This window comes from Eumetopias jubatus, unplaced genomic scaffold (assembly GCF_037043125.1).
Source record: "Eumetopias jubatus isolate StellerSeaLion01/CBP00866 unplaced genomic scaffold, mEumJub1_p1.0 scaffold_3, whole genome shotgun sequence".
NCBI lineage: Eukaryota > Metazoa > Chordata > Mammalia > Carnivora > Otariidae > Eumetopias > Eumetopias jubatus.
The window spans coordinates 60,861,495-60,887,467 of NW_028274809.1; the positions used below are offsets into that span (position 1 = coordinate 60,861,495).

General features: G+C 42.5%; 1 protein-coding gene across 1 annotated transcript in view; it reads right to left on the bottom strand.

The window, feature by feature from the left end:
- CYBRD1 (cytochrome b reductase 1) overlaps positions 1 to 17,073 on the bottom strand; it is a 34,351-nt gene extending 17,278 nt beyond the window's left edge. The window contains exons 1-2 of the mRNA XM_028121898.2: positions 16,788 to 17,073; positions 972 to 1,180 (exon numbers count right to left, since the gene is read on the bottom strand). Coding sequence (XP_027977699.1) covers positions 972 to 1,180; positions 16,788 to 16,980 — 402 coding nt within the window. The 5' untranslated portion in view covers positions 16,981 to 17,073. The remainder of the gene's footprint in view (positions 1 to 971; positions 1,181 to 16,787) is intronic.
- Between the last annotated feature and the right edge of the window lie 8,900 nt (positions 17,074 to 25,973).

The following is a 25,973-nucleotide window of genomic DNA, read 5'->3' on the forward strand; positions in this document are numbered from 1 at the left end:
ATGACAGATACCTGGTAAGAGGTCTTTTTCTAAAAGGTCATACATTCATATATTTTAAGATATGCCTTGTTGGGGGTGGTGCCTGGGTGGCGCAGTCAGCTGAGAGTCAGACTCTTGGTTTCGGCTCAGGTCATGATCTCAGGGTCGTGAGATCGAGCCCCACGTTGAGCTCTGTGCTCAGCATGGAGTCTGCTTAAGAATCTCCCTTTTATTCTGCCCTCCCCCCCATGCTCGCATGCTCTCCCTCTCTCAAATAAATAAATAAATCTTAAAAAAAAAATGCGCCTTGGGATTTTATGGATTCACTCCAGTTTCTTCTCCTATATTCACAGAAAACTAAAGTTTACATTGATATCCCAATTAGGTAGCTGGATATATACTGTACTAAGCAAGGAAAATGAATTGACATAGTTGACAAAGATTTTTCACCAAAGTGGTTAACACCAAAAAGACCTTTAAAATTAACCTTTTACTTCAGTGACCTAGAACAGCCAAATCCCTATCACACTCCATTAGCTTATGTTTAAATACGGTGATCCCAAAAGTATGTGTTTTTACTAAGTGAGGAAAGGGGAAAACTAAACTAACCACTGAGCCTTCAAAATCTAACAAAGAAGTAAAATTCATGTTTTTATTCATAAAGTTAGAAAAAAGCAGTGATAGAGAATATGGGGAAAAAATCTGTAGCTCTTGCCTATGCTTGTTTATTTAGCACATGGAACTGCACATGGCAGTTTCCCTACACAGATCTGTCCCTATCTAAAATCTCACACTCAAGCTTAAAGACTGTGAATTCTGCAGTTCTGGTGGCCCCTCAGGGAACAATACCGACAATGGAAACAAAATGGAGCAGAGCCGGGTAGGGGAATGAGAAGACGATTTCCAAGAAATATGAATGTATAGAAAACATCTACGGTATCTGAACTGTTTTACTTTTTATAATGTGTTTATAAATACACCGAGACACTGACCTGTAAGATGTAGAGTATGACAACCGTCAGCCCGACCCAGCTGTGTAGACTGTACATGTTGGGGATACTCAAGGCATTGTGGAAATCAAAAACGGACACCAGAGCGATAATTACGAGAATGGCAGCAACGGTGTGTAACCCTGCATGGATGGACTTCATCAGGAGCTTGCTGCATTTCCAGGTCCATGGCAGTCTGTACACAATGATGGCTAGAAAGAGACGAAAGGGGACAGCATGTGGTGTTATTTTTAATCAATACAAGTTGAACACTTTGACGCACCAAACACTCCCTCTTCCATGAAACCCTTTCACTTGGCTTCTGCTTCTCCCCTCTTCCCTGCCTCTCACGAGTTCATTCTTGGGCTCCTTTGCCAGCATCTTTATTACTCCCAACTTATGAACAAACCCTGGTAGCTCTCAGCCTCAGTTCTAAGACTTTTCCTCTGTGGGTGACCTCATTCACTCTTTCAGTGAGATGTCACCTACATGGCAGGGACTCCAAAATTCATATCTCCAGACCAGAACTTTCTTCTGAACTCCAGACCCATATAATTCAACAACTTCTTGACATCGCTATATAGATGCCTCTGTATATCTCATGCTCAGCAAATCCAAAACTAAATTATTAATCTTATGACCTGTTTTTTGTGTGTCTTAGTTTGATAAGAAAAGACAGACTAAGGAATAGAAAAATATGCACCAAGATTTAAATAGACAAAAGAATATATCCCAGTATTTTACCAAAAAGTATATCCAAAAATAGAGAGAGAAACATAAGCAAAATATCAACTTCATTAGTCAACAGAGAAATGCAAATTAAAATCAAATGAGAATATGTCTACCATATATCTGAACGGCTAAACATGAAAAATGCCAAGTATTGGGGAGGATTTAAAGCAATCAGAGCTCTCACGTTCTACAATAGGAGAGTAAATGAGAACAAACACTCTGGAAAACCAGCAGCATTTATTCAAGCTAAACTTATGTGTAACTTATGATCCAGCAATTCTACTCCTGGGTATATGCTCCAAAGGAATATGTACATATGTTCACCAAAAGACATACACTAGAATATTATTAGCAGCACCATTTGTAGTGGCCAAAAACTAGAAACTCCCCAAATGCCCATCATTAATAGAATGAATAAATAAATGGTGATATATTCACAGCATAGAATAATATACAACAAAGAGAACGAATAATCTATAACTAGAACTTCACCCAATGATATGGATCAACCTATAACGTCCATGCCAAGAAACAAGACATAAACAAGTATATGCTGTATGGATTCAATTTATACGAAGTATAAAAACGAGCAAAACTCATCTTTGCATTAAGAAAAGTCAGGATAGTTGTTACCCTTGTAAGGAAAAAGTATAGTAACTGGAAAGGAACATAAAGAGATTTCTAGCTTCCTGCTAATATTCTGTTTCTCAGTCTGGGTGCTGGTTGTATAAATATTCACTGAGGGAAGATTCATCAAGCTATACATTATATGTACACTTTTTTGCATGTAGATTAAACTTCCACAAAAACATTTTTGAAAGCATTTTTTTTTAAATTGTCCTGGTTTAAGCAACAGATTATATGGTCAGCTTAACCAGCATACAATTAATTTTTGTTCTGAAGACAATATCCTGCCGCTACCCACCCTCATTCCCACCCCTCTGGTCCATGTCAGGGAAAATTTAGAGATCCGAAAATGTATGGCAGGTTGAAAAAGTTTGAAGAATATTTCCCTGGAAGATGGATTCCATTATATCAGCAGTGTATCCTGTATATTGCTTAGTTCCAGTAAGAAAAAAAAGAGCACATTCCCACTAAAGACATTTATAATTTGAAAGTATAGAACTTCATAGGATCACAAAAATGTATGAGATTATCTAATCTATTCTCAGGCAGAAACACATATAAACCTACAAAGACAGATGTGAATTCAGCCTCTTTAAAGCTTTCGGCACAAGATGCCAACTTTCCTGTCCTTTGGTTCTATTCCACAACACCTGACAGCCTTCACTATTAAGATAGCATTCTTTTCAGCTAATCCAAAGTGTGAAGGATTGCTACTTACTAATTTTAGTGCATATATGGATGTCTTATAAATGTTGATTGGTTATATTTCCTTGAGGACACAGAGACTTTTCAGATAATCATTTCTATATTCGGTGAATCTTTTCAAGCCATTTAGTGCAACCAGGTAGACCAGTTGATCCTTAAACAAGGTTCTGCCACTTGACCATTGAGCAAAGTTAGGGGTAATGACCTACACACAGTTGAAAATCTGCATATAACTTTTGACTCCTCCAAAATTTAATTACTAATAGCCTACTGTTGACTGGAAACCTTACCCATAACATAAACAGTTGATTAACACATATTTTGTATGTTATATGTATTATATACGGTATTCTTAGAATGAAATAAGCTAGAGAAAAGAAAATGTTGAGAAAATCATAAGGAAAAACATTTACAGTAGAGTGTGTTTATCAAAAAACATCCACCTGTATGTGGACCTGTACTATGGTTCAAACCCATGCTGTTCCAGAGTCAACTGGAACTTTTTTTTAAGATTGTATTTATTTATTTGAGAGAGAGAGAGAGAGAGAGAGAGTGCATGAGCAGGGGGAAGGGGCGGAGGGAGAGGGAGAAGCAGACTCCCAAAACTCGAAACTTGATCCCAGGACTCTGAGATCATGACCTGAGCCGAAGGCAGATGGTTAACCCACTGAGCCACCCAGATGGCCCTGTCCTTTTTTAAGAGCTAGTTCAAAGTCCGTTCTCATCCCTACTTTATCCTCTCTGAGGGCAGGAATGCGTTTTTCTGTTTTTCCTTGTACCTGAGCCTAGGACAGCCCTGGGCTCAAAGTATATAGATCCATAAGCATGTTTTTTTAACTCTTATTTTGAGATAATTGTAGATTTACATGCAATTCTAAGAAATAATATAGACTTGGGCGCCTGGGTGGCTCAGATGGTTGAACGTCTGCCTTCGGCTCAGGTCATGGTCCCAGGGTACTGGGATTGAGTCCCGCATCGGGCTCCCTGGTCCTTGGGAGGCTGCTTCTCCCTCTGCTTCTCTCTCTCTCTCTCTCTCTCTCTCTCTCCCTCTCTCTCTCCCTCTGTCTCTCATGAATAGATAAATAAAATCTTAAAAAAAAAGAAATAATATAGACAGAGCCCATATACTCTTCACATAGCTGGTAATATTTGGTGTTACCAATGGTAACATCTTACATATAACCATAGTACAATATCACAACCACGAAATTGACGTCAATATAATCCACTGACCTAACTCAGATTTCATTAGTTTTATTTGTGTATGTGACCCATAAGTATTTTTAAGATGAATATAAAACACTTTCTGCATGCTGATCAAAGTCTAGGGGAAAAAAATGAAGTCAACTCAAACACATGGTTTCCCCTCTTTATGCTTTTTCTCCTCTGATTCAGTGGCACACCATATATGATTTTCAAGTTATCAAGGAAAGCAAATGCCTCTTTACCCAATGACTTTGTGACCTTTCATCCACACAGTAGAGCCTTTTGCAATTTGTGTGATCAGACAGTAGTTAAATAAAAATGTGGATAATATGAAAATCTAATACATCTCACCATCTTCTGGGTTAACCTCATTTATTACACACACACACACACACACACACACACACACACACACACACACAGCTGAGCCCTTGCTAGATAGGAGGCATCCTGCTAAGTGCTCCACATGTTTACATTTACATTATAATTCTTAACCTCAACTCTGTGAGGAAGGTACAATTACTATTACCATGACCATTATATAGAGGAGGAAGCTAAGGAACAGAGAGGCTAAGTAGCTTGCTTAATCTTAATAAGTGTTTTAAAATTAATACTATTGTCGTCATCATCATCATCATCATCCTATCACCTAGGCACTGCCCTCATCTTAGATGAGGGAACTTGAACATCTACATACGAAAAGGGAATACTTGGAATATGTTTGCTTGAAAAGCAAATTATGAACAATAAATCACAAGAGCTTTTTCTCCCCAATCTGGATCCTGTTATATTAAATTTTTCCAAAGTCAAAACTAACCTCTGATATTAGAAGTCAGGAGTAATTGTCATGATTGAGAGAAGTTACAATGGTTACCAGGAAAATTCTTGGATGCCTGGGATGTTGTTTCATGATCGGGTACGTGAGTGTGTTCATGTTATGAAAACATATAACTTATGATTTAGGTATTTTTCTGCATGTATGTGGTTCTTCAATAAAATATTTACCTAAAAAAATGTTCAGCGAAGAATTTTTACTCTTCTAAATACTACAGGAATCACAGAGGAACGTGATAAAACTAAAATCTTTCCCCTTTAAGTGTTAAAACTGGATTTTTAAACCTTTCACATTTACTCAAATGATTTTATATTGGTTGTACACTAGCTTTCCTTCTCCAGCAGCAGTAGCATGAATGGAACACAATTCAATCTTTTACTGTGGATTTGGGGTTACCAATAAAATATACTGTCCTATTACCAGAGGAGAAAGCCCTTAGGGGCCGCAGGCAGGAGAGGAGCTTACTTCTGATTCACATGAGCCCAGGCAATTAGGGTTTTTCAGTCGCTGGGTCTAGTTTAGAGTTCTTCAATCTCCTTTTTTAGTTTCTTGCTCAGGTTAGGGTGCTTACCCTCCCTCCATCATCCTGTATTATCTTTTATTCCTACCAGATTTAAGTTATAGTTCATAAATCTTTATGTTGGCAAAAATTGGAACAGCTGTTAAATCAGGGTGATGAACACATGGGGATCTGTTATGTTACTTTCTGTATGATTGAAAGAGTTCCTAATTGTTTTAAAGTTAAAACAACATCTTTGTAAACTCACAAACCTAATATCGAATTAATCTCTACTAAGTAGGCAGCCTGTGGAAATTGGAGAGGCTCTCATGTGAGTGAGGCAGGGAGTTTTCTGCCTATCCTGGCTATATAGAAGTTCTGCTACATAGTTGACTATCATCAGAATGCTCTCTAGGTAAATGAAGGATAACTGCAAAAAGCTGCATTTGCATAAGGTGTTTACATGTTTTTAAAAATGTATAAGTAACCAAACTATGGTGGACTTCAGGAGAAAAGGGCAATCTTAACAAATCAAACCACATTTCTTAAACAAGAAGCTACTCTCAACAGCTATAAAAACTGCCTGGAGGGCGGAATTTAAATATTTCTTGCTTCTTTGGCTTGGCATTTACCTAGACACCATTCCTGAGGTTCAGCGAGAAGGAAGAAAAAGGTCTCATGAGCCCATGAGGAGGGGAAATGGCATCAAACAGCTACTTGTAACTGAAACAAGGGTTTTCTGTTAGAGGCCCTAAGTTGGCAAGACCATTTTCCCCCAGAAAATGAAGGAAAACATGAACACATATATCGAGAAATACATGTTAAATCTTTATAAAAGAAAAATTATTGGTAGTGGAATATGCTGTTGTGATAAACTTAAAAGGAAAGCAAGGAAGAAGAAAGAAAGAAAGAAAGAAAGAGAGAGAGAGAAAGAAAGGAAGGAAGGAAGGAAGGAAGGAAGGAAGGAAGGAAGAAAAAAAAGAAAGAAAGGAAGGAAGGAAAGGAAAAAGGAAATCAACACCTGTGTTTAATTACTTTTCGGACAAATGAAAGTGAAAATACAGTAACTTGAATTTATTTATTAGAAAATTTCTCAGTTCCCCACTGCCTAATCAATTCAGGAATATGTGAAAATATGTACTCTCTAAGATGTAATCTCTAGTTTGACACCAGCTTTCGATCCATATACCATTACAGAACTATCGATATGCAGGTTTGTCTATATGCAGGCAATGCAAATTTAGAATGTGTCAAAGGGTATGTGGAGAGAGGGGCACTTGGAAGGAGAAATGTCCCCAAACATAGAAAACCATTTGACTCTAGTTCTTCTGTGTTTAAATCTTATGATTCATGAAGGTAGGAGCATGTCTATTTTGTTCCTTGCCATATCTCAGCATTTAACGCACAGCCTGGCACACAGGAGGAACTCATTAAGTGTATGTTGAATAAATAAATTTAATAAAGTACAGTAATTTATTCAGTATTCCCCAGCAAATGAGCAGACCCCAGCAAATGAGCAGATCCTCTTTTAAAATGCACGAATCAAAAACTCAAGACAATCTGTACTGCTGATCCAAGTGTTAGCTCATATAAGACCAAATGGTCCTTTCAAGTAAGGAACAAGGTACTCTACACTTGCGCCCACTTAACAGCTTTACATAAGCTTTACCTGAACCCCCCAAAACAGGTTATTGTTTGAAGTACACTGTAATTTTAAGACACTTATAAATTCTACTTATATATGGGGTACCCATTACACTTTTCTTAACTCTTTGAATAAAGTATTAATTTGACATCCTCAGTATACGTTCTCAGCAATATTATCAACTCATTTCTCCGTTCACCCAAAAATGTACCAGATTGTATCCAAAGACCTCAGGTTTATTTTTATTTTTTTAAAAATTATTTGACAGAGAGAGAGAGCACAAGCAGGGGGAGTGGCAGAGGGAGAGGGAGAAGCAGGCTCCCCGCTGAGCAGGGAGCCCGACGTGGGACTCGATCCCAGGACACTGAGATCATGACCCGCACCGAAGGCAGACACTTAAGGACTGAGCCACCCAGGCGCCCAAAGACCTCAAGTTTAAACGTAAAAGCAGAGAACCCTTTTAATATAATCTTGGAAAGATTCCTGCAGTGGCTTTTAAAGAGACTCTGAATTCTGAAGCACCGCGGCCCGCACTGCGCTCACGGAGAACCCGGGGCTGGATGGTCTGGGACGCCGTGAACCGCGCAGCAGCGACGCGGGCGGGCTTCCCCCCTGGCACCACCCGCCTCCCGGTAGGTCAACAGGAAAGTCGGGCTTGGCAGTGACCAGCCAACCTTGTCCTCTGCTCCCCTTCATCCAGCACAGTCAGAACTTGTGGTTCTACCACAAGTGACCATCGGATTTCTATCTTCAATCTGACCCCCACTCTCTGCCATGGGCGAGGGTCCCCGGTGTGTCCCAGTCCAATAAAATCTACCTGCCACTGGAAAAAAAAAAAAAGAATCAAGTTTTGAAACATGGCTGTGTATTCAAATTGTCTCACCGCATGAATATCATGTAATTGAAAACCTTTAGAGAATCAAAATGCAGGAAGGGATTTGGATGATTTGGAAGATTTGTTTTAGTATCCTGGCCCTTAAGCATCTCTTTGAAGTGACTGAAATTATCACAAAGGCAGCTAGATGGTACCAAATAGTGTGTGAAGAGAGAAAAATTCAATTAATTGTTAGACATTTATAAATATCCAGAAATCCTGCATTGTTAGAAACATCAGCTATATTTTCTTATGCCTCATATCAATATTATAACAGATTAGAAGTATCATAACTGGCTCTGACATCACCTGTTTGTCTGACCCTGGTCAGGCATTTATCTCTAAAATTAGGCACTGAACTTCAAATCCCAGCCAGCTTTAAATATTTAGGACTCAGGTTTTCTAAAAGAAAACCATAACTCAGCTCTAACAAACTCAAATGGGAACAACTTGTAGGCAAGGCTACATTTTACTCATTTGTTTTACACAGTGTCTGACATACAGTAAGTGCTTAATAAATGTATGCTAATTAAATAGGATGATATATGAAAACTGAACGAATGAATGAACTTAGAAAAGTACAGCCCAAGTCTGTACAGTTATTTCAAAGCCATTTTGGCCTTTTAAGAAAGTTTCTACAGGAAGAAAAGAAGTTATAACAAAGATTTCTGGTCTAATTTCTTAAAAGAGAAGATTGTTCTACTTTTTAAGGGAAAAATTTTAAATCCCACAAAGTCAAGATAGAAAGCTCTAGCAGAAGTCACTTATAAACTGGAAGGTATGGACTGGATTTGGTCCACAGATGTGTTTTGTTTGATCAGCACCATGTTCGGGGGTTTTGTTCTGGTTCTGTGGCTGGTTTTAGATTGAACCAGTTTTTAAAAAATCTGGATTCTCTTGGATAATGGGAAGCCCTAGCCACTTTGGGCTGGCATCCCCATACAGCCACAATTCGTTGCAGCTAAGAGGTTTCCTATTTTGTCCAAAGCAGGCACTCTCCAATTCTTTACAATCCCCCCTCCGCCCTCAACACACACACACAAAAGGCATCTCCCTTCTGCTGCATGAGGATCTGACCTTTGGTTAACTGTCCTAATAAAGACATACCAGTGGCTTGACACTAATGTTATTAGGCAACGCCATTTATAATGAAAATAACCCCCTGATGAACGGGGAGAGACAATGAAAAATCTATAAATCCTAATAAGAATGCCAATCTTTGCGCTTCCCAGAGTGCAATGATAACTGTTATATCCTGTGTTGGTTTCGTAGGTCTACCATAACAAATTACCAAAAACTGAGTGGCTTCAAACAACAGAAATGTATTCTCCCACAGTTCTGAAGGCCAGAAGTCCAAAATCAAGGTGTTGGCAGAACTGGTTCCTTCTGGAGGCTTTGAGGCAGAATCCAGTCCATACTTCTCCCCTAGCTTCTGGTCGCTGCTAGCAATTCTTGGTGTTCCTTGGCTTGTAGACACATCATTCCAATCTCTGCCACCATCTTCACATTGCCTTCCCCTCTCTGTCTGTGTTTCATGTCTTCTCTTTTCTTTTATAAAGTCACAAGTCATTGGATTGAGGCCCCACTCTAAATCAGGATGATCTCATCTTAAGATCCTTAACTTTACATCTGCAAAGACACTACAGTCACATTCACAGGTCTGTAAGATTAGGAGTTGGACATGTCTTTTTGGGGGCTACTGTTCAAATCCTTGAATACCCCCTGCAGGGACACTGGAGACCAGGTCTGTAGAGTATTACAAAAGGTCCTGGCTCCTGTGGGGCATGAGGACCTTAAGCTCTGATCCCACCAATGCAGATCTTGTCTCTTGATGTCTGAACTGTCACCTGGAGAGGCTGGTTTAGGGAGGGATATATGGCTGCTACACGAACTATTGCAGAAAGGGTTCCCATTGAAAAAGAATACCAAACGCTACCCTGGCAGGAAGCTCTGGTTCCTGTCCTACATCCTTCTGAGTATGCTGGTGCCCAGTATGGTCTTGGCAGCCTTGTGTATCTGAATGTCTAGTTGAACACAGGAAGACACTGGTGAGTGCTACACCACTTCTCCTATTTACTTTATAAGCCATCCTTGTCGGTATGGCCCCTGGTTTAGAGGACTGCCCAAACTTTCATTAATTTCATTTCATTTCATTAATATTTATCGAATGCTGATTATATGTTCGGTAACATTCTACACACTATGGATATAGCAGTGAAGAAAACAGACAAGGGAGTTTATATTCTAGTGGAAGACAGACAATGAATGAATAAATAACTTAAACAGTCAATGGTCAGAGTCTGGATAACACTGTATTCTGAGTTTGGAGTATATATAATTTTCTAAAGGATTGGATGAGAAGTATGATAGGAAAAGAGGAATCCAGGATGACTGTATGAACGTCCAAAAAGGATGAAGCTACCATTTACTGAGAGAGGGAACCTGTATGATGAGTGGTTTTGGAGGTGTGAAGATGGAGAGTTGAGGTTTGGACATGTCTATTTGACATCCAAACAGAGAGTCTGAGTAGACAGATGGCTATGTGGGTCTGGAGTTCCGGGGAGAGGTCCAAGCCAAAGGCATAAATATCAGATTCAGCGAATAGATAGTGTTTAAAGCCACGAGACTGGATGAGATCACCAAGGGTATGAGTGCATCAAGAAAGGAGAAGTGGTCAGAAGACTGAGCTTTGGGCACTGTAAATTTAAAGGATCAGGGAGATGAAGAGGAACCAGCAAGGGACACTGAAAGGCATAGCCAGTGAAGAGAATAGAGCCAAGAGCACCATCTTAGAAGCCAAGTGATAGAAGTGTCCCAGGGAGGTCAGTTACACCAAATGCTGCTTTCTGATCAGGCAAGATGGAGGGCTGAGAATAGACCACTGGAATTAGCTCCATGCTTGCCAATGGTAACTGTGTGAAGAGCAATTTTGGGGATGCCTGGATGGCTCCGATGGTTAAGCGTCTGCCTTCAGCTCAGGTCATGATCTCAGTGTCCTGGGATCGGTCCTGCATGGGACTCCCTGCTCAGTTGGGAGCCTGCTTCTCCCTTTCCCTCTGCCGCTCCCCCTGCTTGTGCTCTCTATCTTTCTGACGAATAAATAACAAAATCTTTAAAAAAATTAATAAAAAAAAGAGGAATTTTGAAGGAGCAGTGGAGTGAAAGCCTGACTGGAGGGGGTTCAAGAGAGAACGAGGGAGAGGAATTGGAGATACTTTTTTGTCAATACTTCAGGTGTTGACAAAAATTTCCAAAAAGTTCTGTGGTAAGGCAAGCAGAGAACTGAAACAGTAGCTGAAGGGGGTACGTTAAGAGTGTGGTTGGTTTTTAAGATGACAGAAATTACGACATGTTGGAAATAAGCCAACGGTGGGGAGAAAGTGAATGATGCAGAAGGAAAAAGGGAGAACTGATGTCTTTAGGTAAGCAAGAGAAGGCACAGTTCATACTTGGGCGGCAAGATTCAAACGTGCCTGAGGCCTTTAGAGTAAAGATGCATTTCCAATATTATAATATGATGCCTGTTCTTCCCTAATAAATCAGTGCTGCCAAACTGGCTAAACAGGATAATCACTGAGGGGAAAGGGAGCGCACTTTTACTTTAGATTATCATTATCATCACGGATGAGTAAAACTGCATTTTGTTACTAACAATTTAATGATGGTACAGAACTAATCACTCCTTCATTCAATAACGATTTATTCGCCTACCATCTGCCAGTTCTAGGTGTTTTTTAGGTGCCAGATATACAACGGTGAGCAAAATAATCATTTCTAAAACATTTTTATTAGTTACATTACAAAGAGATCTGCGTGTATTTATTTATAACAAAAAATGTGTCTTGGGTTGCCTTGAATTGGGTCCTTATGCTTTGTGAAAACCTTCCTTTCCTTAAAGTTGGTAGGTTTTATTACCAGTGGTGCCCCCACGGCTGGTTTTGGAGTAGGTATCTGGGGCACTTTCCCCACTGTCTTCTTTGCCATGCTCTACCCCAAGAGCCTTTTCAAATACACTTAAGTGGACTTGGAATGTGGTCAGTTTTAGATGCATTAATAGGATATGCCAACTGCCTTTTAAGAACCACTCAATTTCTTTTTCTTAGTCTTTTAAATGTTACTAAAATGTAGTTATATTCTCTCACAAAGCCACCTTGAGATCATTATACGATTCAATTTCTCTCCCTCCAGTTTATACAGTAAATAGAATTCTACATGTGGAAAAGGAAGGAGTATAGAATTGCTGAGACTTCTATTCACCAAATTTATATACTTGAATTTTCTACCTTTTACCAAATAACACATTCCACCTTGCTGAACCTTTTAAAAGGTCAACTGCCATTTTGAGGGGGTTTATTTGTTTCAATCTTTTCTGTAGCCTTTTTTTCAAGGGCTCTTTCTCTGATTTCCTGGCAGTGAACTTACTTCTTGGGAAACATTCCTTTCAGAAAAGCACAAAGCCTCTTCTAAAGTTCTTTGAAACTCTTCCTCATTCACGTTTGCTAGACATCCCACTCGTTTAAAATTTTATTTCAGTTTTAGATATCCTATCATCTGCTATGCTCCATTTTAGAATACATGTATTTCCCAAAATTTATCTGGACTATGTGTGTGTAGGTGTCTGTGTGCCCCCATACACACACGGACATTTATTTTGTAATTTTTATGCTTACTCCAGAGCTTACTGCTTAAAGGTGTTTCACAAGACTCTCACTTGTTCTCAAATGGTTTTAAGTACTGCTTAGTGTTTGTGTATCGTATTTGTAAAGCATTTTATGCCTAGAGGAATAATTGTAATTTAGCCTTCCCTTCTTCATCTCTAAATATTTGTGCATCACAAACTCAATTGCATCCTGTTCATTACTAGGGATTTGAAACAGCAAAACCTAAAAATTTCCCTCCTGAAACAATTACACACAGTAAAAAAGCCCGTTTTAACATGGCTAGTCTGTAATGCATGTTTCCCTCCTGGAGCCTTCCTGCTGCAGTACCTAGAAGGTGCTGGCCCACCGAGATTTGTAAAAATTCAGGACTACTTTGCGTGTGTCTGTCTGTAGGAAAAAGCTTATGTTTATGTCAATTAAATGCATTATCTGATTAAAGTGCTTTGCAAGTCTGGAATCCAAATAGTAAACAGGATGGGGAATGTTGACAGGACAAACATTCCAAAACTAATACAAATACCATAACTAAGCTTTAAGAAAACAAGGTTTGCATAAAAGCAACAGATGAAAATTTCCAAAATATCCATTTACATGTTTTTGGGTTCTATTTTTTTTTTTTTTTTAGATTTTATTTCTTTATTTGACAGAGAGACACAGCGAGAGAAGGAACACAAGCAGGGGGAGAGGGAGAGGAAGAAGCAGGCTTCCCGCTGAGCAGGGAGCCCGATGTGGGGCTCGATCCCAGGACCCTGGGATCATGACCTGAGCCGAAGGCAGATGCTTAACGAATGAGCCACCCAGGCGCCCCAGAATAGGAGAATCTTAAGCAGGCTCCCCTAAGTGGGGCTTGATGTTAGAACCCTGAGATCACAACCTGAGCCGTAATCAAGAGTGGGACGGTTAATGGGCTAACCACCCAGGCGCCCCTCCATTTACATGTTTTTGCCCAAAAGTGAGTATGAACAGATTAAGAAAAGCCCGAAGTTTAGAGAAACTAGAAAACTCTAATGGACTCTAACATGAATAAAGAATTTCAAGGTGTATTTTAGATGAAGTTTTTTGCTTCTCTTAAGGATATTTTGCCGAAAGTAAGTAAGTATATTGCCATAAAGGCAGAGAATTGAACCTTGAAAACAAGGCCACTGAAAACATACCATTTCCATGGGTAAGGCTTAACTGCTCAGTGCCTTGGTTTATTCTTTTTTTTTTTTTAAGTTATAAGGATTTTATTAGTTCATTTTATTCCAAATATCTTCTTGAACCACATTTACTTTTAGGAGTCACATTATGAAAAAATAGGCCAGATGGCCTGAGATGTTTTTCAGAGCTCCTCTCAAGACGGTGAAAAGAAATCAAAAAGAGAAGATCTCCCCAGTTCCAGTCAGGCTGTGTCCATATGTGCAAATAGAACCATTCCCAAATAGTTTCCAACTAAAATTTTATTTTCAATAATCATCTGTTGCCTGTCTTCCTGGTGATGGGATGTAGTGAGGGCACTGTTTCAGGGCCACCAGATGGTGTCCTCATGTAGATGGACAGTTCCTGCTCAGGTCCACTGGAAGGGAACGGGGAAGTACATTGTTTATGGCAATAATAGCCTTGGTTTATTCTTAAATACCTGTGAAAGAACGCACTTAGTGGGCATACAGAAAGCACTCAATAAACGTTAGTGACCGTTTTGTGACTGTCTCCTCTTTGGTCAGTCAGGAAACAACTAGTATCATCTGTGTTTCCTTACTCTCACAATTATGAGAAGACTCTGGAAAGTAGGAGCTGCTCTGAAGTGCTGGTTGGAAGAGATGAAGAGACTTTCTACTATTGTGAGCAAACAGAAGATGTTGACAGCTCTGCCCACACTTAAGGGCTCCACCACGAGGGAAAGAGCATTTCTGATGACAGCGACTTTGGAACTTGGGTATGTTTTTCTCATTTTCGGTCAGTGGCAAAATAACTGGGACTTACGTAACAAAATAACTTGGCTGGCTGATGGCCCTCGCACCCCCATGCCCATCGCACCCCAGGTGAACTAAGCATGAGCAACGCCTGCCCCTGTATCCCAGGGTGGAATGATGCTGGCCACACCTGCTGAAGGCTGCCACACACGTTTTACATGGAAACAAAAATCTTTTCTTTGGGAACAAGGCCGGAGCTCTTTTGTTTTCTCGTTTGTTTTAGAGAGCCAGAAATTGGGAGAAAAGGCGACCTGCTCAGAGACAAGGCTTAGAGGTTTCAGCCGGTGGGCACCTCTTTCTGAAGCCTTCATGCTTCTCTCCATTATTTTCTGAGCTCTAACCCCCGCCCACCGCTCTCTACCGTCTTCTAAATACTTTATCTGCCAGGCCTTGGCTTCACTTTTTGAAAACTGGCTGCAAATAAATGGTGCTTGCACCACTAGCTAGAGCTTCCTCCAGCCCAAAAGCAAAGGAAGGAAACTGAACACTTAGCAGCACTACAGAACCACAGTAAAAACTGCCACAGGGGCGCCTGGGTGGCTCAGTCGTTAAGCGTCTGCCTTCTGCTCAGGTCATGATCCCAGTGTCCTGGGATCGAGCCCCGCATCGGGCTCTCCGCTCAGCGGGGAGCCTGCTTCTCCCTCTCCCTCTGCCTGCCACTCTGCCTAGTTGTGCTCTCTCTCTGTCAAATAAATAAATAAAATCTTAAAAAAAAAAAACCTGCCATAGGTTGGGGGGGAGGGGGCCCACAGAAAAAAGTACAAGCTTCCATTAATAAAATAAATCTTGGGGATGTAAGGTACAGCATGGTGACTACATTAATAATATTATATTGTATATTTGAGCCGTCGCTAAGAAAGTAGAACTTAAAGATTGCTAAGAGTGTACATCTCCAAAGTTCTCATCACAAGAAAAAAATGTGTAGCTATGCGAGCTGGTGGATGTTAATTAGACTTACTGTGGTGACCATTTCGATTTATAAATCCTATATATATAATAATACACATGTTATACACATGAAACATATAATGTTACACGTCGATTATGTCCCAAAACAAAAACAACATCTGCCATCAACTGAACCCTCCCTCCCGGTCAGCCTCATCCCGGAGAGTGCAGGCCCGAAGCCGGCTTGTCCGGGCCAAACATGGACACAGCAAACCCCAGGATGTCTCAAGCACAAGCTCCTCTGGGAGCCAGAGGGCCGCAGGTCCCACCTGACATCTCGGGCCGATGCAGGGGCCAGCGCCCAACAAGAAGGCCCGCAGGGGAAATTTCGCTGGTCGCCAGCCACAAAAACAAGTTGGGCTAAAGTCTGTCCAATGACCAGGCAGGGAAGCCTAACACCCTTTTGAGTCCTGGAGGCTGGACTGAACTGAACGCTCTAGGAGGAGTGAAACCAGAGCTGATGCTTTACTCACCCTTCACTCAGGACTGAGGCTGGGACAGGAACAAATTCTCGCCCCACCGTCTCCCCCGTTGCCTTTCTCTCCTAATCTGCAGCTCTGGAGAAAGTTCAGAGAAAGACCTCGCCTAAAGAGCCTCTCTGCGCCAGTGATTGCGCAGGCTCCGTCCACAGGAGGCGATTTTCGGGGCTAAGGGGCTAGGGACGCACGGCACCGCAGCCTCCCTCCTCCGTTCCGGCTTCTGGTGTCAGGGGGTGCCTCAAGTGCACCCCGGCCACTCGCAGCAAAGAGTTAACCAAGTGGGGCCAGCGTAGCGGGCCACCCGCCCGACTGCAGCGCTGCTCAGCCGCACCCCCCCCGCCCCGCCCCGAGGCGTCTGGCGGCGATCCCCGGGCCCCGCGCGCCGCCCCAAGGCCGCCACTGCACGCTAGCCCACGTCGGCCGAGTCACGGGTCTGCGCGCCCGCGGCCCCCCGACTCCATCCCGCCGCCGCGCCCCGCCGTCTGGGCGCCCCGGCACGCTCCGCTCGCGGCTCCCAGCCCCGCGCACCCCGCGGGCCCCGCGCTCCCCTTTCGTCCCCTAGCTCGCCCACGTCGGCCCCAAACGGCTGAGAGCGATCGGTCCTGGACCCCGGCCAGCGCGTCCCTCCCCGCTTCCTCCCAGGAGGTGCCCAGTACCGATGCCCTGGATGAAGACGAAGCCAGTGACCATGAGCACCGGGTGCCAGTTAAACTCGAGCATGGTCCCATCCCAGCCGAGTCCCTCCCGGTAGTGGAGGACCCAGATGAGGGTGAAGATCACGGACAGGAAGCCGACGAGCAGCGCCGACACCAGCAGCCCCAGAAAGCCCTTGTAGCCGTCCATGGCCATCAGAGCCCCATACTCCGCGCCGCGACAGCCACACGAACTCTCTGCCAGGCAGCGGCGGCGGCCTTAGGGCTCTGACTCCGGGGCGGGACGCGGGCTTCCACTCCTGGGAGCTGCCTCCGCCCGGGAGGAGGGGCTTCCTCGCCAGCCCACTGGAAGCTAGGGGCCGCCTCCTGGCCCGGCATCCGGTAACCGATCCAGTTTGTTGTTCAGAACGAGAGCTGGAAGGATTCCATACCCACCGCTTGCTTTGAACTCCACCCGTGTCTTTTACTTATTTGTGGGATGATGAAGGCAGTGGGGCTATAGCTAGGTTATGAGAAGAGAGGTCAGGATTGTGTGTTGATTTTGATTAACGGCGCCTCCTGAGCCCCAGCCTTGAGGACTGGCAGTCTTCCATTCCTGCCAGGAAGGTGCCAAAGAGGCCCTACTCAGCAAGGAAACTCTTTGCAGTTTGCGCTTTAGAGAGGAAAGACAGACATCTCCTGGACCCCAGATTTGCCTATATAGTGTGATAAATAATGGATTTTAAAAGTGCCCACCTACACAAATTAATTTGGACCAAAGCCCCACTTTGGTGAAGTGAAGCTTCACTCTTTGCCCTCTTTCCAGCATTACTGTTACCCTTCTCCATTAGACTGTTGTCTGTTGCTGTTAAAACGTGGTTCTGGCTGTTAGGGCTTCTAGAATGCGTTTGGGAACGTTCACTTCTAGCCCTCTCCTGTAGCTCATCTCCAAGGACCGGCGTACCATATTGTCTTGTTGCCATTTTGAAAGACCTTCGGATGTGCAGGTGGTGTATGGAAGTGATTCTCAACAGAAAATACCGATTTTAAGCCAAGGAAGTAGGTGTCAAGACCTGGTAGTAGGGCAGGATTAAGGGTTAAGAGTAGGAAGCTGCAGACTTCACCTGTGTCTTATTTTTCCCTTGGCGGAGAGAGGAGGAGAGGGAGAATAAGCACATGGAAAAGAAGGACCCCTCCCCGCAATACAAGGCTTTCCGTGGTCTGGCCCAGCCTCACCCTCCACTCTCATCCTTTCACACCCTGACAGGCCCTGATTTTCATGGCTATAAACTTCTCATCTAGCTCCTGACCCCTCTACTCACATCCTTGCCTCTGAATTTTCCTGACCCCATCTCCACCAAGACATCGTCTCTGAATCTGCCCTTGCCTCTGTTTTATGCCTCCACTCACCCACCTCCCCATCCAATGCCTCTCTGCTTCATTTTTATCAAGCTGTGATATAATCTTGTTCCTGGGGCTGTCTCCACTCCCCAGGCTGACCCCTTGAGAGTACTAACTGATTTATCATTTTATTCTTCCTTGGCATATAGTAGTTACTCAGTAAATGAATCAGATTGAGTGTGTAAGGGTCCTGGCCAGAAACAGATGACACATTCCAATTGGGCAATTTAATAATGAACAGGACTATTTGCAAAGTTGTGGGCAGGGTGCAGGAAACCACAAGTGTTTGGCAATGCCTAGGCCTGAAGGGAAGAGGGTTACTGGAATCCAGAGAGAGAGAACTGTGTAAAAAGGGCAGTCTGACTGAGGTTCTGGCCTTGAGTTGGGGATGCAGCCAGCCTGCAGCAACCTCACAGGGAGGAAGAATGAGAGGCAGGATGAATATGCCTGTCTTACTCTCTTTCCCTCCAATCTCCAATCTCCTCCAGGGTCTCAGATGGCTGACGCTTATCAGAAGCCAGAGGGTAGTTGATGCAGTCTATATAGGTCAGCCTTCCAGGACACACAGCAGGGTGGAAAAGGGTACAAGTAAACCCGTAGGAATGAACAGAAACTATCACCGAATCTTCCAGTTTTATTTTTTTACTTTTTTGGTTCCTGAGTGCTACAAACTTTCCCTGTTTAATTTTATACTGTTTCTCCTCCTTTGTGATCTTCAACTAGTAATTCTTTAACAATGTCATTGTGTCCCTATTCTCCCTTAAAGTAGCTATTCCTTGTCCCCAGTTAACTTCTTCACCTCCTTAACGCTTTTTCTCCACTCTTGAGTTTATTTTGCTCCACAGAAGCAGCAAATAAGAATCTCTGGGATTCCAGATTCCATTTAACAAAACATCTCAGGAGAATGAAAACATGGCCAAATGGTACAGATGGTGTTGAATTATCTTGAATTTAACAAGCTAAACTGAGAGGATTTCAACTTTTAAGTTGTTCTTGTAAAAAGTTCAGAAAGAATAGAAAACCAGTGAATCAGGGAAGTAGTCATTAGTAAAAGTTTATTTATTGTGCACACAGCAAAAAGACAGTTTGCAAACTAGGAGCATTCAAACCAAAAACATGGAATGAGGTTCAAGGGTACAGGTATATTGTTATAAAGCAGCCTATGTGGTAAGAAAGCAGTGACTATTCATTTTGCACAGTGATTTTTTTTTTTTAAGATTTTTAAATTTATTTTTCTGACAGAGAGAGAGAGAGAGAGAGAGCACAAGCAGGGGGAGAGGCAGGAGAGGGAGCCGAGCAGGGAGCCAACGTGAGGCTCGATCCCAGGATGCTGGGATCATGATCTGAGACAAAGGCAGACACTTAACTACTGAGCCACCCAGGCGCCCCTCACAGTGATTGGTTTTAATATTAGATTTTCATAAAAGGGAATTGATCAGTGGTTATTTCCTATCAATCCTGAGAAACAGTCCAAGTTTTGGTTATGATTTCCAGAGGCATTAGCCAGGAATGACCTCTGTCAAATTACTCTTACAAAATGAGCTAAATTAAGCTTTGCTTGTATGACTAAACTGGTTTTGTCTGCTCAGGTAATTTTCAAGCCTGGTCTCCATTTGTTTCTTAACATCCTTTAAGGACCTAACTAATAAAACTTGTCACTTGAGAGGAACATTTTTAATAAATATTGTTGTGGCTTAGTATTAACTTTTTTAAACAAGAGTTGTTCAATACTAGAAGTTTCCCTTGGGAGATGGTAAACTATTTGTCACCAAAGTCAGACTAGATAATCTGTCAGCAATGCTATCAAAGGGATTCCTGATGTTTGTGGGGGAAGATGGAGGGTAGGGTGGGGCAATGAACACCAGAGGATAGCCTTCCTAAAAATCCTGTGATGCTTCAAGCATGCACATGTCGGCATAGATTTGTTTTGTTTTGTTTTGTCCCTGGCAGACACAGAATGCAGAGTAAGGAGATAAGACCTGAAGGGACGGGGAAAGAAAATCCAATCCCCACTCACCATGAGATTAGGAACCATGTGTCCTATATGCCATTTATCTATTGAACTTCCATGAGGCATTGTTGCATTTCTTTTGGTGCATACAGAAGTCCACTATTCTAATGTAAAGTGTAAGTTGTGCCTAGTAGTTTGCTTTGTGAGATAAGTGGACCATTATTTAAATTTTCAAATACTGACTGTGTGTTGGTTACTCTGTTTGCCCCTCCATTCTCTATCCTTCTTTGTCTTGCCTTCTGCCCTGGCAGGCTCCTTGCTCATTGGCTTCCAATGGGCTTTGACCAATGTGCTGAAGACGATTAGAGGGCAGGAAGAAAGAGAGGTCAACCTTTTCTTTTTTTTTTTTTTTTTTAAATATTTTATTTATTTATTCATGAGAGACAGAGAGAGAGAGGCAGAGGGAGAAGCAGGCTCCCAAGGAGCAGGGAGCCCAATGTGGGACTCGATCCCAGGACCCTGGGATCATGACCTGAGCCGAAGGCAGACGCTTAACCATCTGAGCCACCCAGGCGCCCGAGGTCAACCTTTTCATCTCTCCCTGCCTCCTTCCCAGGCCATGGTTTTTGCAGTGGTTGCATTCCTTTGCCACAACAATGTTTGAATGACCCCTTTTCCACAGCTGTAACTCTCCCAGGGTCAGGTAACACCATGCCCACTGGCTTATACAGGCCCATGTGTTGCCTGTCCCTTGTCTTCACCGTTCCTTGTTGGGTTTTCTTAAGTCTGTTTGCACCTCTGTAAATACTCCCTTTATTACACTGTCTTCAATGAAACCTTTGTGCAAACCAGCTGTTTCCTCCAGGACCCTGACAGACAAGTAGAAAAATTATCTCACCTAATACTACTGTTCCCCTAGCTCCACCTAATTGTCTATGCCTTCTTAGGACATATTATGAAAGGAGGAATATATGAAACAAGAAAAAAACCACCAGCAGGAGGAATGAGCTCAAAGATCTTCCTGTTCTCCCTTCTATTAGACAAGAGATTTGGGGATCAGAAGGCTGTCTCAGTGACTCACAGCTGATACCCTGACCCATGATGTAAACCAAGCTCAGGCAGTGGTCAAAGGCTCCTTAGCGAAATAAAGCAAGGATTATGACTTTGAAAAGAACAAAAACACATGTTAATGAGAGGAAGATACTTCCCCATGTGAGGCTAGACTGTGTTGTCTTTGTGGGAAAAAACGAATGTCTGCTTTGCTGAGATGTTTCTCCTCTAAGGGAACTGGTGAGGAGATTAGCTCCAGCTCTAGCTGTAGGGAGACTGGCGGAGGAATCAGCCTCTATTATCTCTCTAACTCAAGAGGCTCTCAGAATCTACCTGCCCCCAAGAGGGCAGAGCTGGAGTAAAGACAGACTTCATGTCAGGAACCCCAGTTTGGGGAGAGGTAGAAAGTAGCTCCCCTCCTGAGGGAACAGAATGGTACAACAGCCTGGGAGGCCGACACAAGAAGAGGAAGATGTCTGGGGAGAACAGAGGAAGTGAGGAAAGCACCTTAAGAGGTGCCCAATCAAAAGGCCTAACTCAATAAGGGTCTCTTCCCCCTGGAGTGTTGGGAGGGGTGTTGGTCAGATCAAGGCAGTACTTTTGTTCGCCCGCTCTACACTGCTCTGTAAGATCTGACCCTTCATTTAATTTTTAAAATTGCTTCCATCATCATCCCATGAGAGTTTTGGGAGTTTGGTGAGGCAGGAAGTCCTTGGAAAAGGGATTAGTAACTCTTTCTAATCATCTTGCCTTCTCCTAACCATCTGGCAAAAAAAATGTATTACAATGATCCTACTCTGGCCCTACCTCCTCAGCCCAGACTTTAGTAGGTGGAGCCTCATCCCGGGCAGAATCTGGCCTTTGTCCAGGCAGGAGAGAAATAGGATTCAATTCTCTGATTCCCCAAATCTCATTGGCCACCTTTACTCCATAGATTAGCACGAAATAACCAGTTGAAGAAAAAAAGAATGGGGCCTGGTCATACCCAGGCTCAATTTACTTTATAGCCCTCCTCCCCACACGAACTTAGAAACCCTAGATTAAAATATAAACTTCGAGGTGAGAATTTGGTCTACCTTATTTGCTGCTGCTCTTTTAGGGTCTGTGTTCTAAAACTGTGCTGAGCTTTGTTGTGAATGGGTGCGTTTGACACACAGACACACGAAAAGGACTGCCATGAAGGAAGAAGTTACTTTTTTATATTCATAGTCCCCTGGGAACAGGAGGCACTGGAAGTACTGCATGCCCCTCAGGGCCACACCACGTCCCCGGGAAAGCACCAAAACCAGATGAGCAGGCGGATAGGGGAACTGCAGCCTGGACACTTTATTGCGGTTTTTTGAGGGAAGGAATGGGCGAAGCAAGGTAAGCAAGTGGAACAGACTCAGGATTGGATAGTCTGAGTAATTTCCGTGGGTTCTGGTTGATAGGGGAGGTCCCCAGTTGTCCCGTCCCTGGCCCTGGATTGTTTAGGGCAGGGGATGGTGCCCAGGACGTACTAGAATTTGATAAAAGCTGGGTAGGGGAATGGACTCTGTACATATCAGAGGTGTGCTGGCAGGCAAATTGTTATCTCCTGAGAGGGGCAGTCCCCATGTCCACAGGGCCCCAGATGCCAGAGCATCAAGAACATGGAAAAGAAGAAAATAGTTACTACAGCCTTGGACAATTGCTGACAGAGAAAAGGCATTTAAGAACACATTTGTGGACTGCCTGACTAGAAGGTTAGATTGGAGAGCCTAAGATCAAGTCAGAGAATTTGCAAGGGAAGGAATGTTCTAAAACAATTTTCTTCCATCTCAACCAGATTTTATAAATGCATCGGACTATTTAGGTGGGACATCAAAGTATGTTAAAAATTGGGTTATATTATTATTAATGAGTAGTCAAACATCATTTTACCTTTGGAGAACTTTATTGGATGCTTCCTTGTTTGGCATTGAAATAACAGGAGTTAAGCTATCCAATTTTTTTAGGGGGGTTCACAGACAGAAGGTTTCAGAAATATATTTCTAGAATTTTGACTCATGGATCTCAAGATCTTATTGAAGTTTGAAGGAATCATGCATTTCCAAAAAAGAACTCTGAAAGTAGAACACAGAGGCTCTCTTACTTGATCAAATATTTGGCTAAATAACTTTTTTTTTTTCCTAGGCAAAGAACTTTATTAACCTTGTTTCAAACTTTATTCCCAGGCTTCTTCAGCTTAAATAGCTGCAAAGAATGAATTGTGTACAAGCAAAAACTGAAAAGAGCTGCAGTGTCCAAGGGGCTTGGGCTTAAAAATATTAGAGATCTAGATTTTATCAGATCCATGAACAAAATTTTAAAAAGCAGTCATAATATAAAATAGCAGCTCCCAGTAACTTCTTCAAGTTTTATGTTCTTCAGAAGTTGACTCAATTCAGTTTGCTTCATTCTTAGAAGCTTCATCAAAATTCTCCACAAGATCCGGAACTTCATCATCATCATCCTCTCCGGTAGCAAGTGGTGCTTTTCCATCCACAGATTGTTTGGGCAGAGCTTCAGCCAGTCTTCTAAAACTAGTCAGACTGTCTGCACCAAGTTGGTTTAAGATACTGGGTAGCATTTCTGTCAGCTGCTTTGTCTCAGCATGGCCTGTAATGGTGAAAGTGTTCGCTGCCAGTGATGCCTGAACTTTGGGGTTGTTAAAATGGATCACTGTTCCTTGGTTTGTGAACATATTCACTTCTTCAATACCAGAGATATTGTTTACCCCTAACTTCTTTAAGGAGAACTGAAGTTTTTTATCATCTGCTGTAGCCGTTCTGTGAACCACCTTCTTCTTTCGGCGAGCAGTTCCTTTCCCACCAATGCGCACTTGTGCTTGCAGCTTGGCGAGTTTCTCCTGGTTCATGATAGTTTCTTTCATCTGAGGCTCCTGTCCTCGCTTGGCTAAATAACTTTTATCTGCAAACAGCTTAAACTGACCTTACTGGATCTCGGGAAGAGATTATAATTTCTGTTAGAAATTCTTAAAGAAAAAAAAAAGATTTATTCATCCATTTGAGAGAGAGAGAGAGCAACCCCGAGGGAGGGGGAGGATGGGGAGGGCAGAGGGAGAGGAAGAGAGAAAATCCCAAGCAGACTCCCCGCTGACCGTGGAGCCAGACTCAGGGCTCAACTGGGGGCTCTGGATCCCACAACCTTGAGATCATGACCTGAGCCAAAACCAAATCAGACGCTCAACCCACTGAGCCACCCAGGCGCCCCCCCTCAGAAGTTCTTTTTAAAGAGAAAACCAAATGGTATAAGTCCAAATTTTTTGTTCCAAAAATAATTTAGCTTGGCCTCTGTCATTTATATGTTGCCTCCAAGACTATATCCTTGAGATCCCAGTCAACAGGAAGCAGTTAGGAAGCAGGCATTGCTCTGGGGCTTCAATCTGCTACCAGCTTGCCGTACAATCAGACAATTTACAGGGGCCCAAAACTGGGCTGCAGTTTGCTAATCTGCGCCAGGACGGCTTGGAACTAGATCAGGGTCTGTGCGTAGGATCTGGACGGGGGGAGAACTGCACCTTTATTTTCCCTAACCCACTAGTATTTGCAGTGGCTATGACTGTCACCAATAGAAATCACTCATATTTTTATGTCTCATTAAGAATTGTTACAGATATCTCAGTGTATCACTTAGCTCAGCACTTTCCAGAGTCACAGCAGTTATTAGACCTGCAGCAGATCTTATTAATGCAGCAGTAACAAATCACATATACTAGCATATCACAATTTTCTTTTAAACTGTGATTAACTCCTTTTTTAATGTAATTGGTTTTCTTTGTAATCTTTTTTTTTTTTTTACATTTTATGCATTTTAAAACAATATTCGGAGAAGAGGTCCGTAGGTTTTATTTAGCCTGACAAAGGAGTCCACGGTACACAAAAGATTGAGAACCCCCGAGTTAAATGACCTCTAAAGCTTATTTTTGCCTTTTTTACCCAAAAATCCAGGGGAAGGCTGTCAACTAAATCCAACTCACATCTTACAAAGTACAGTCAATCACCATCCTACTGTGATAGGAATGTAAAAAACAATAGTTGAAGAACTTGATACATCTCTTAGGAAGCCAAACTAGAAAAACCTTGGATCCTCTTAATCCAGAGCTATTGTTAAATGCTGAGTTGTCCTGAGTGTCACACTTCCTCAAGAATAAAGCCGGTCTCTTGATTGTTTAATCTTTATTTACTGATGTGTTCTATAAGCATAGCCAGGCCAGGCAAGAGTGTCAAACAGACCTTGTTTGTCATGGGTATCCTGTTGCCCCCTCTTTCAATACCTTTCTCCCCCTCTCTTGGCTGTTCTTCTTCCCAGCACCCACATTATGTACAAGAACCCCCGACACTCAGACCTTCCTACCACCGTCAAGGTCCCCAGATGGAGACTTAACCTTCCTTTACTCTCTATCAATATGGAGTGATTGCACGTCTCTTCCATGCTGAGTATTGATGGTTGATGGTCATACTAACACCATGAGAATTACTAATGCTTATTGACAATTTAGTATGCCCCAAGCATAGTTCTATGAACTCTCCATGTATTAAATAATTTGATTCTTAAAACAACCCCATTTTTTATAGATGGGGAAACCGAGCCACAGAGAAGGTAGTCAACTTGTCCAAGTTCCCACAGCAAAGAGGTAGTGGGATTGGGATTCAAACTCCAGTAGTTTGGCTCTATTCCTGCACTTGTAGATATCATGCTAAACTGCCATGATTTATTTAACAAATTCCCTGTTTGTTGAATTGTCATTTATGTTGCTTACAATGTTTCACTACTACAAAATTGCC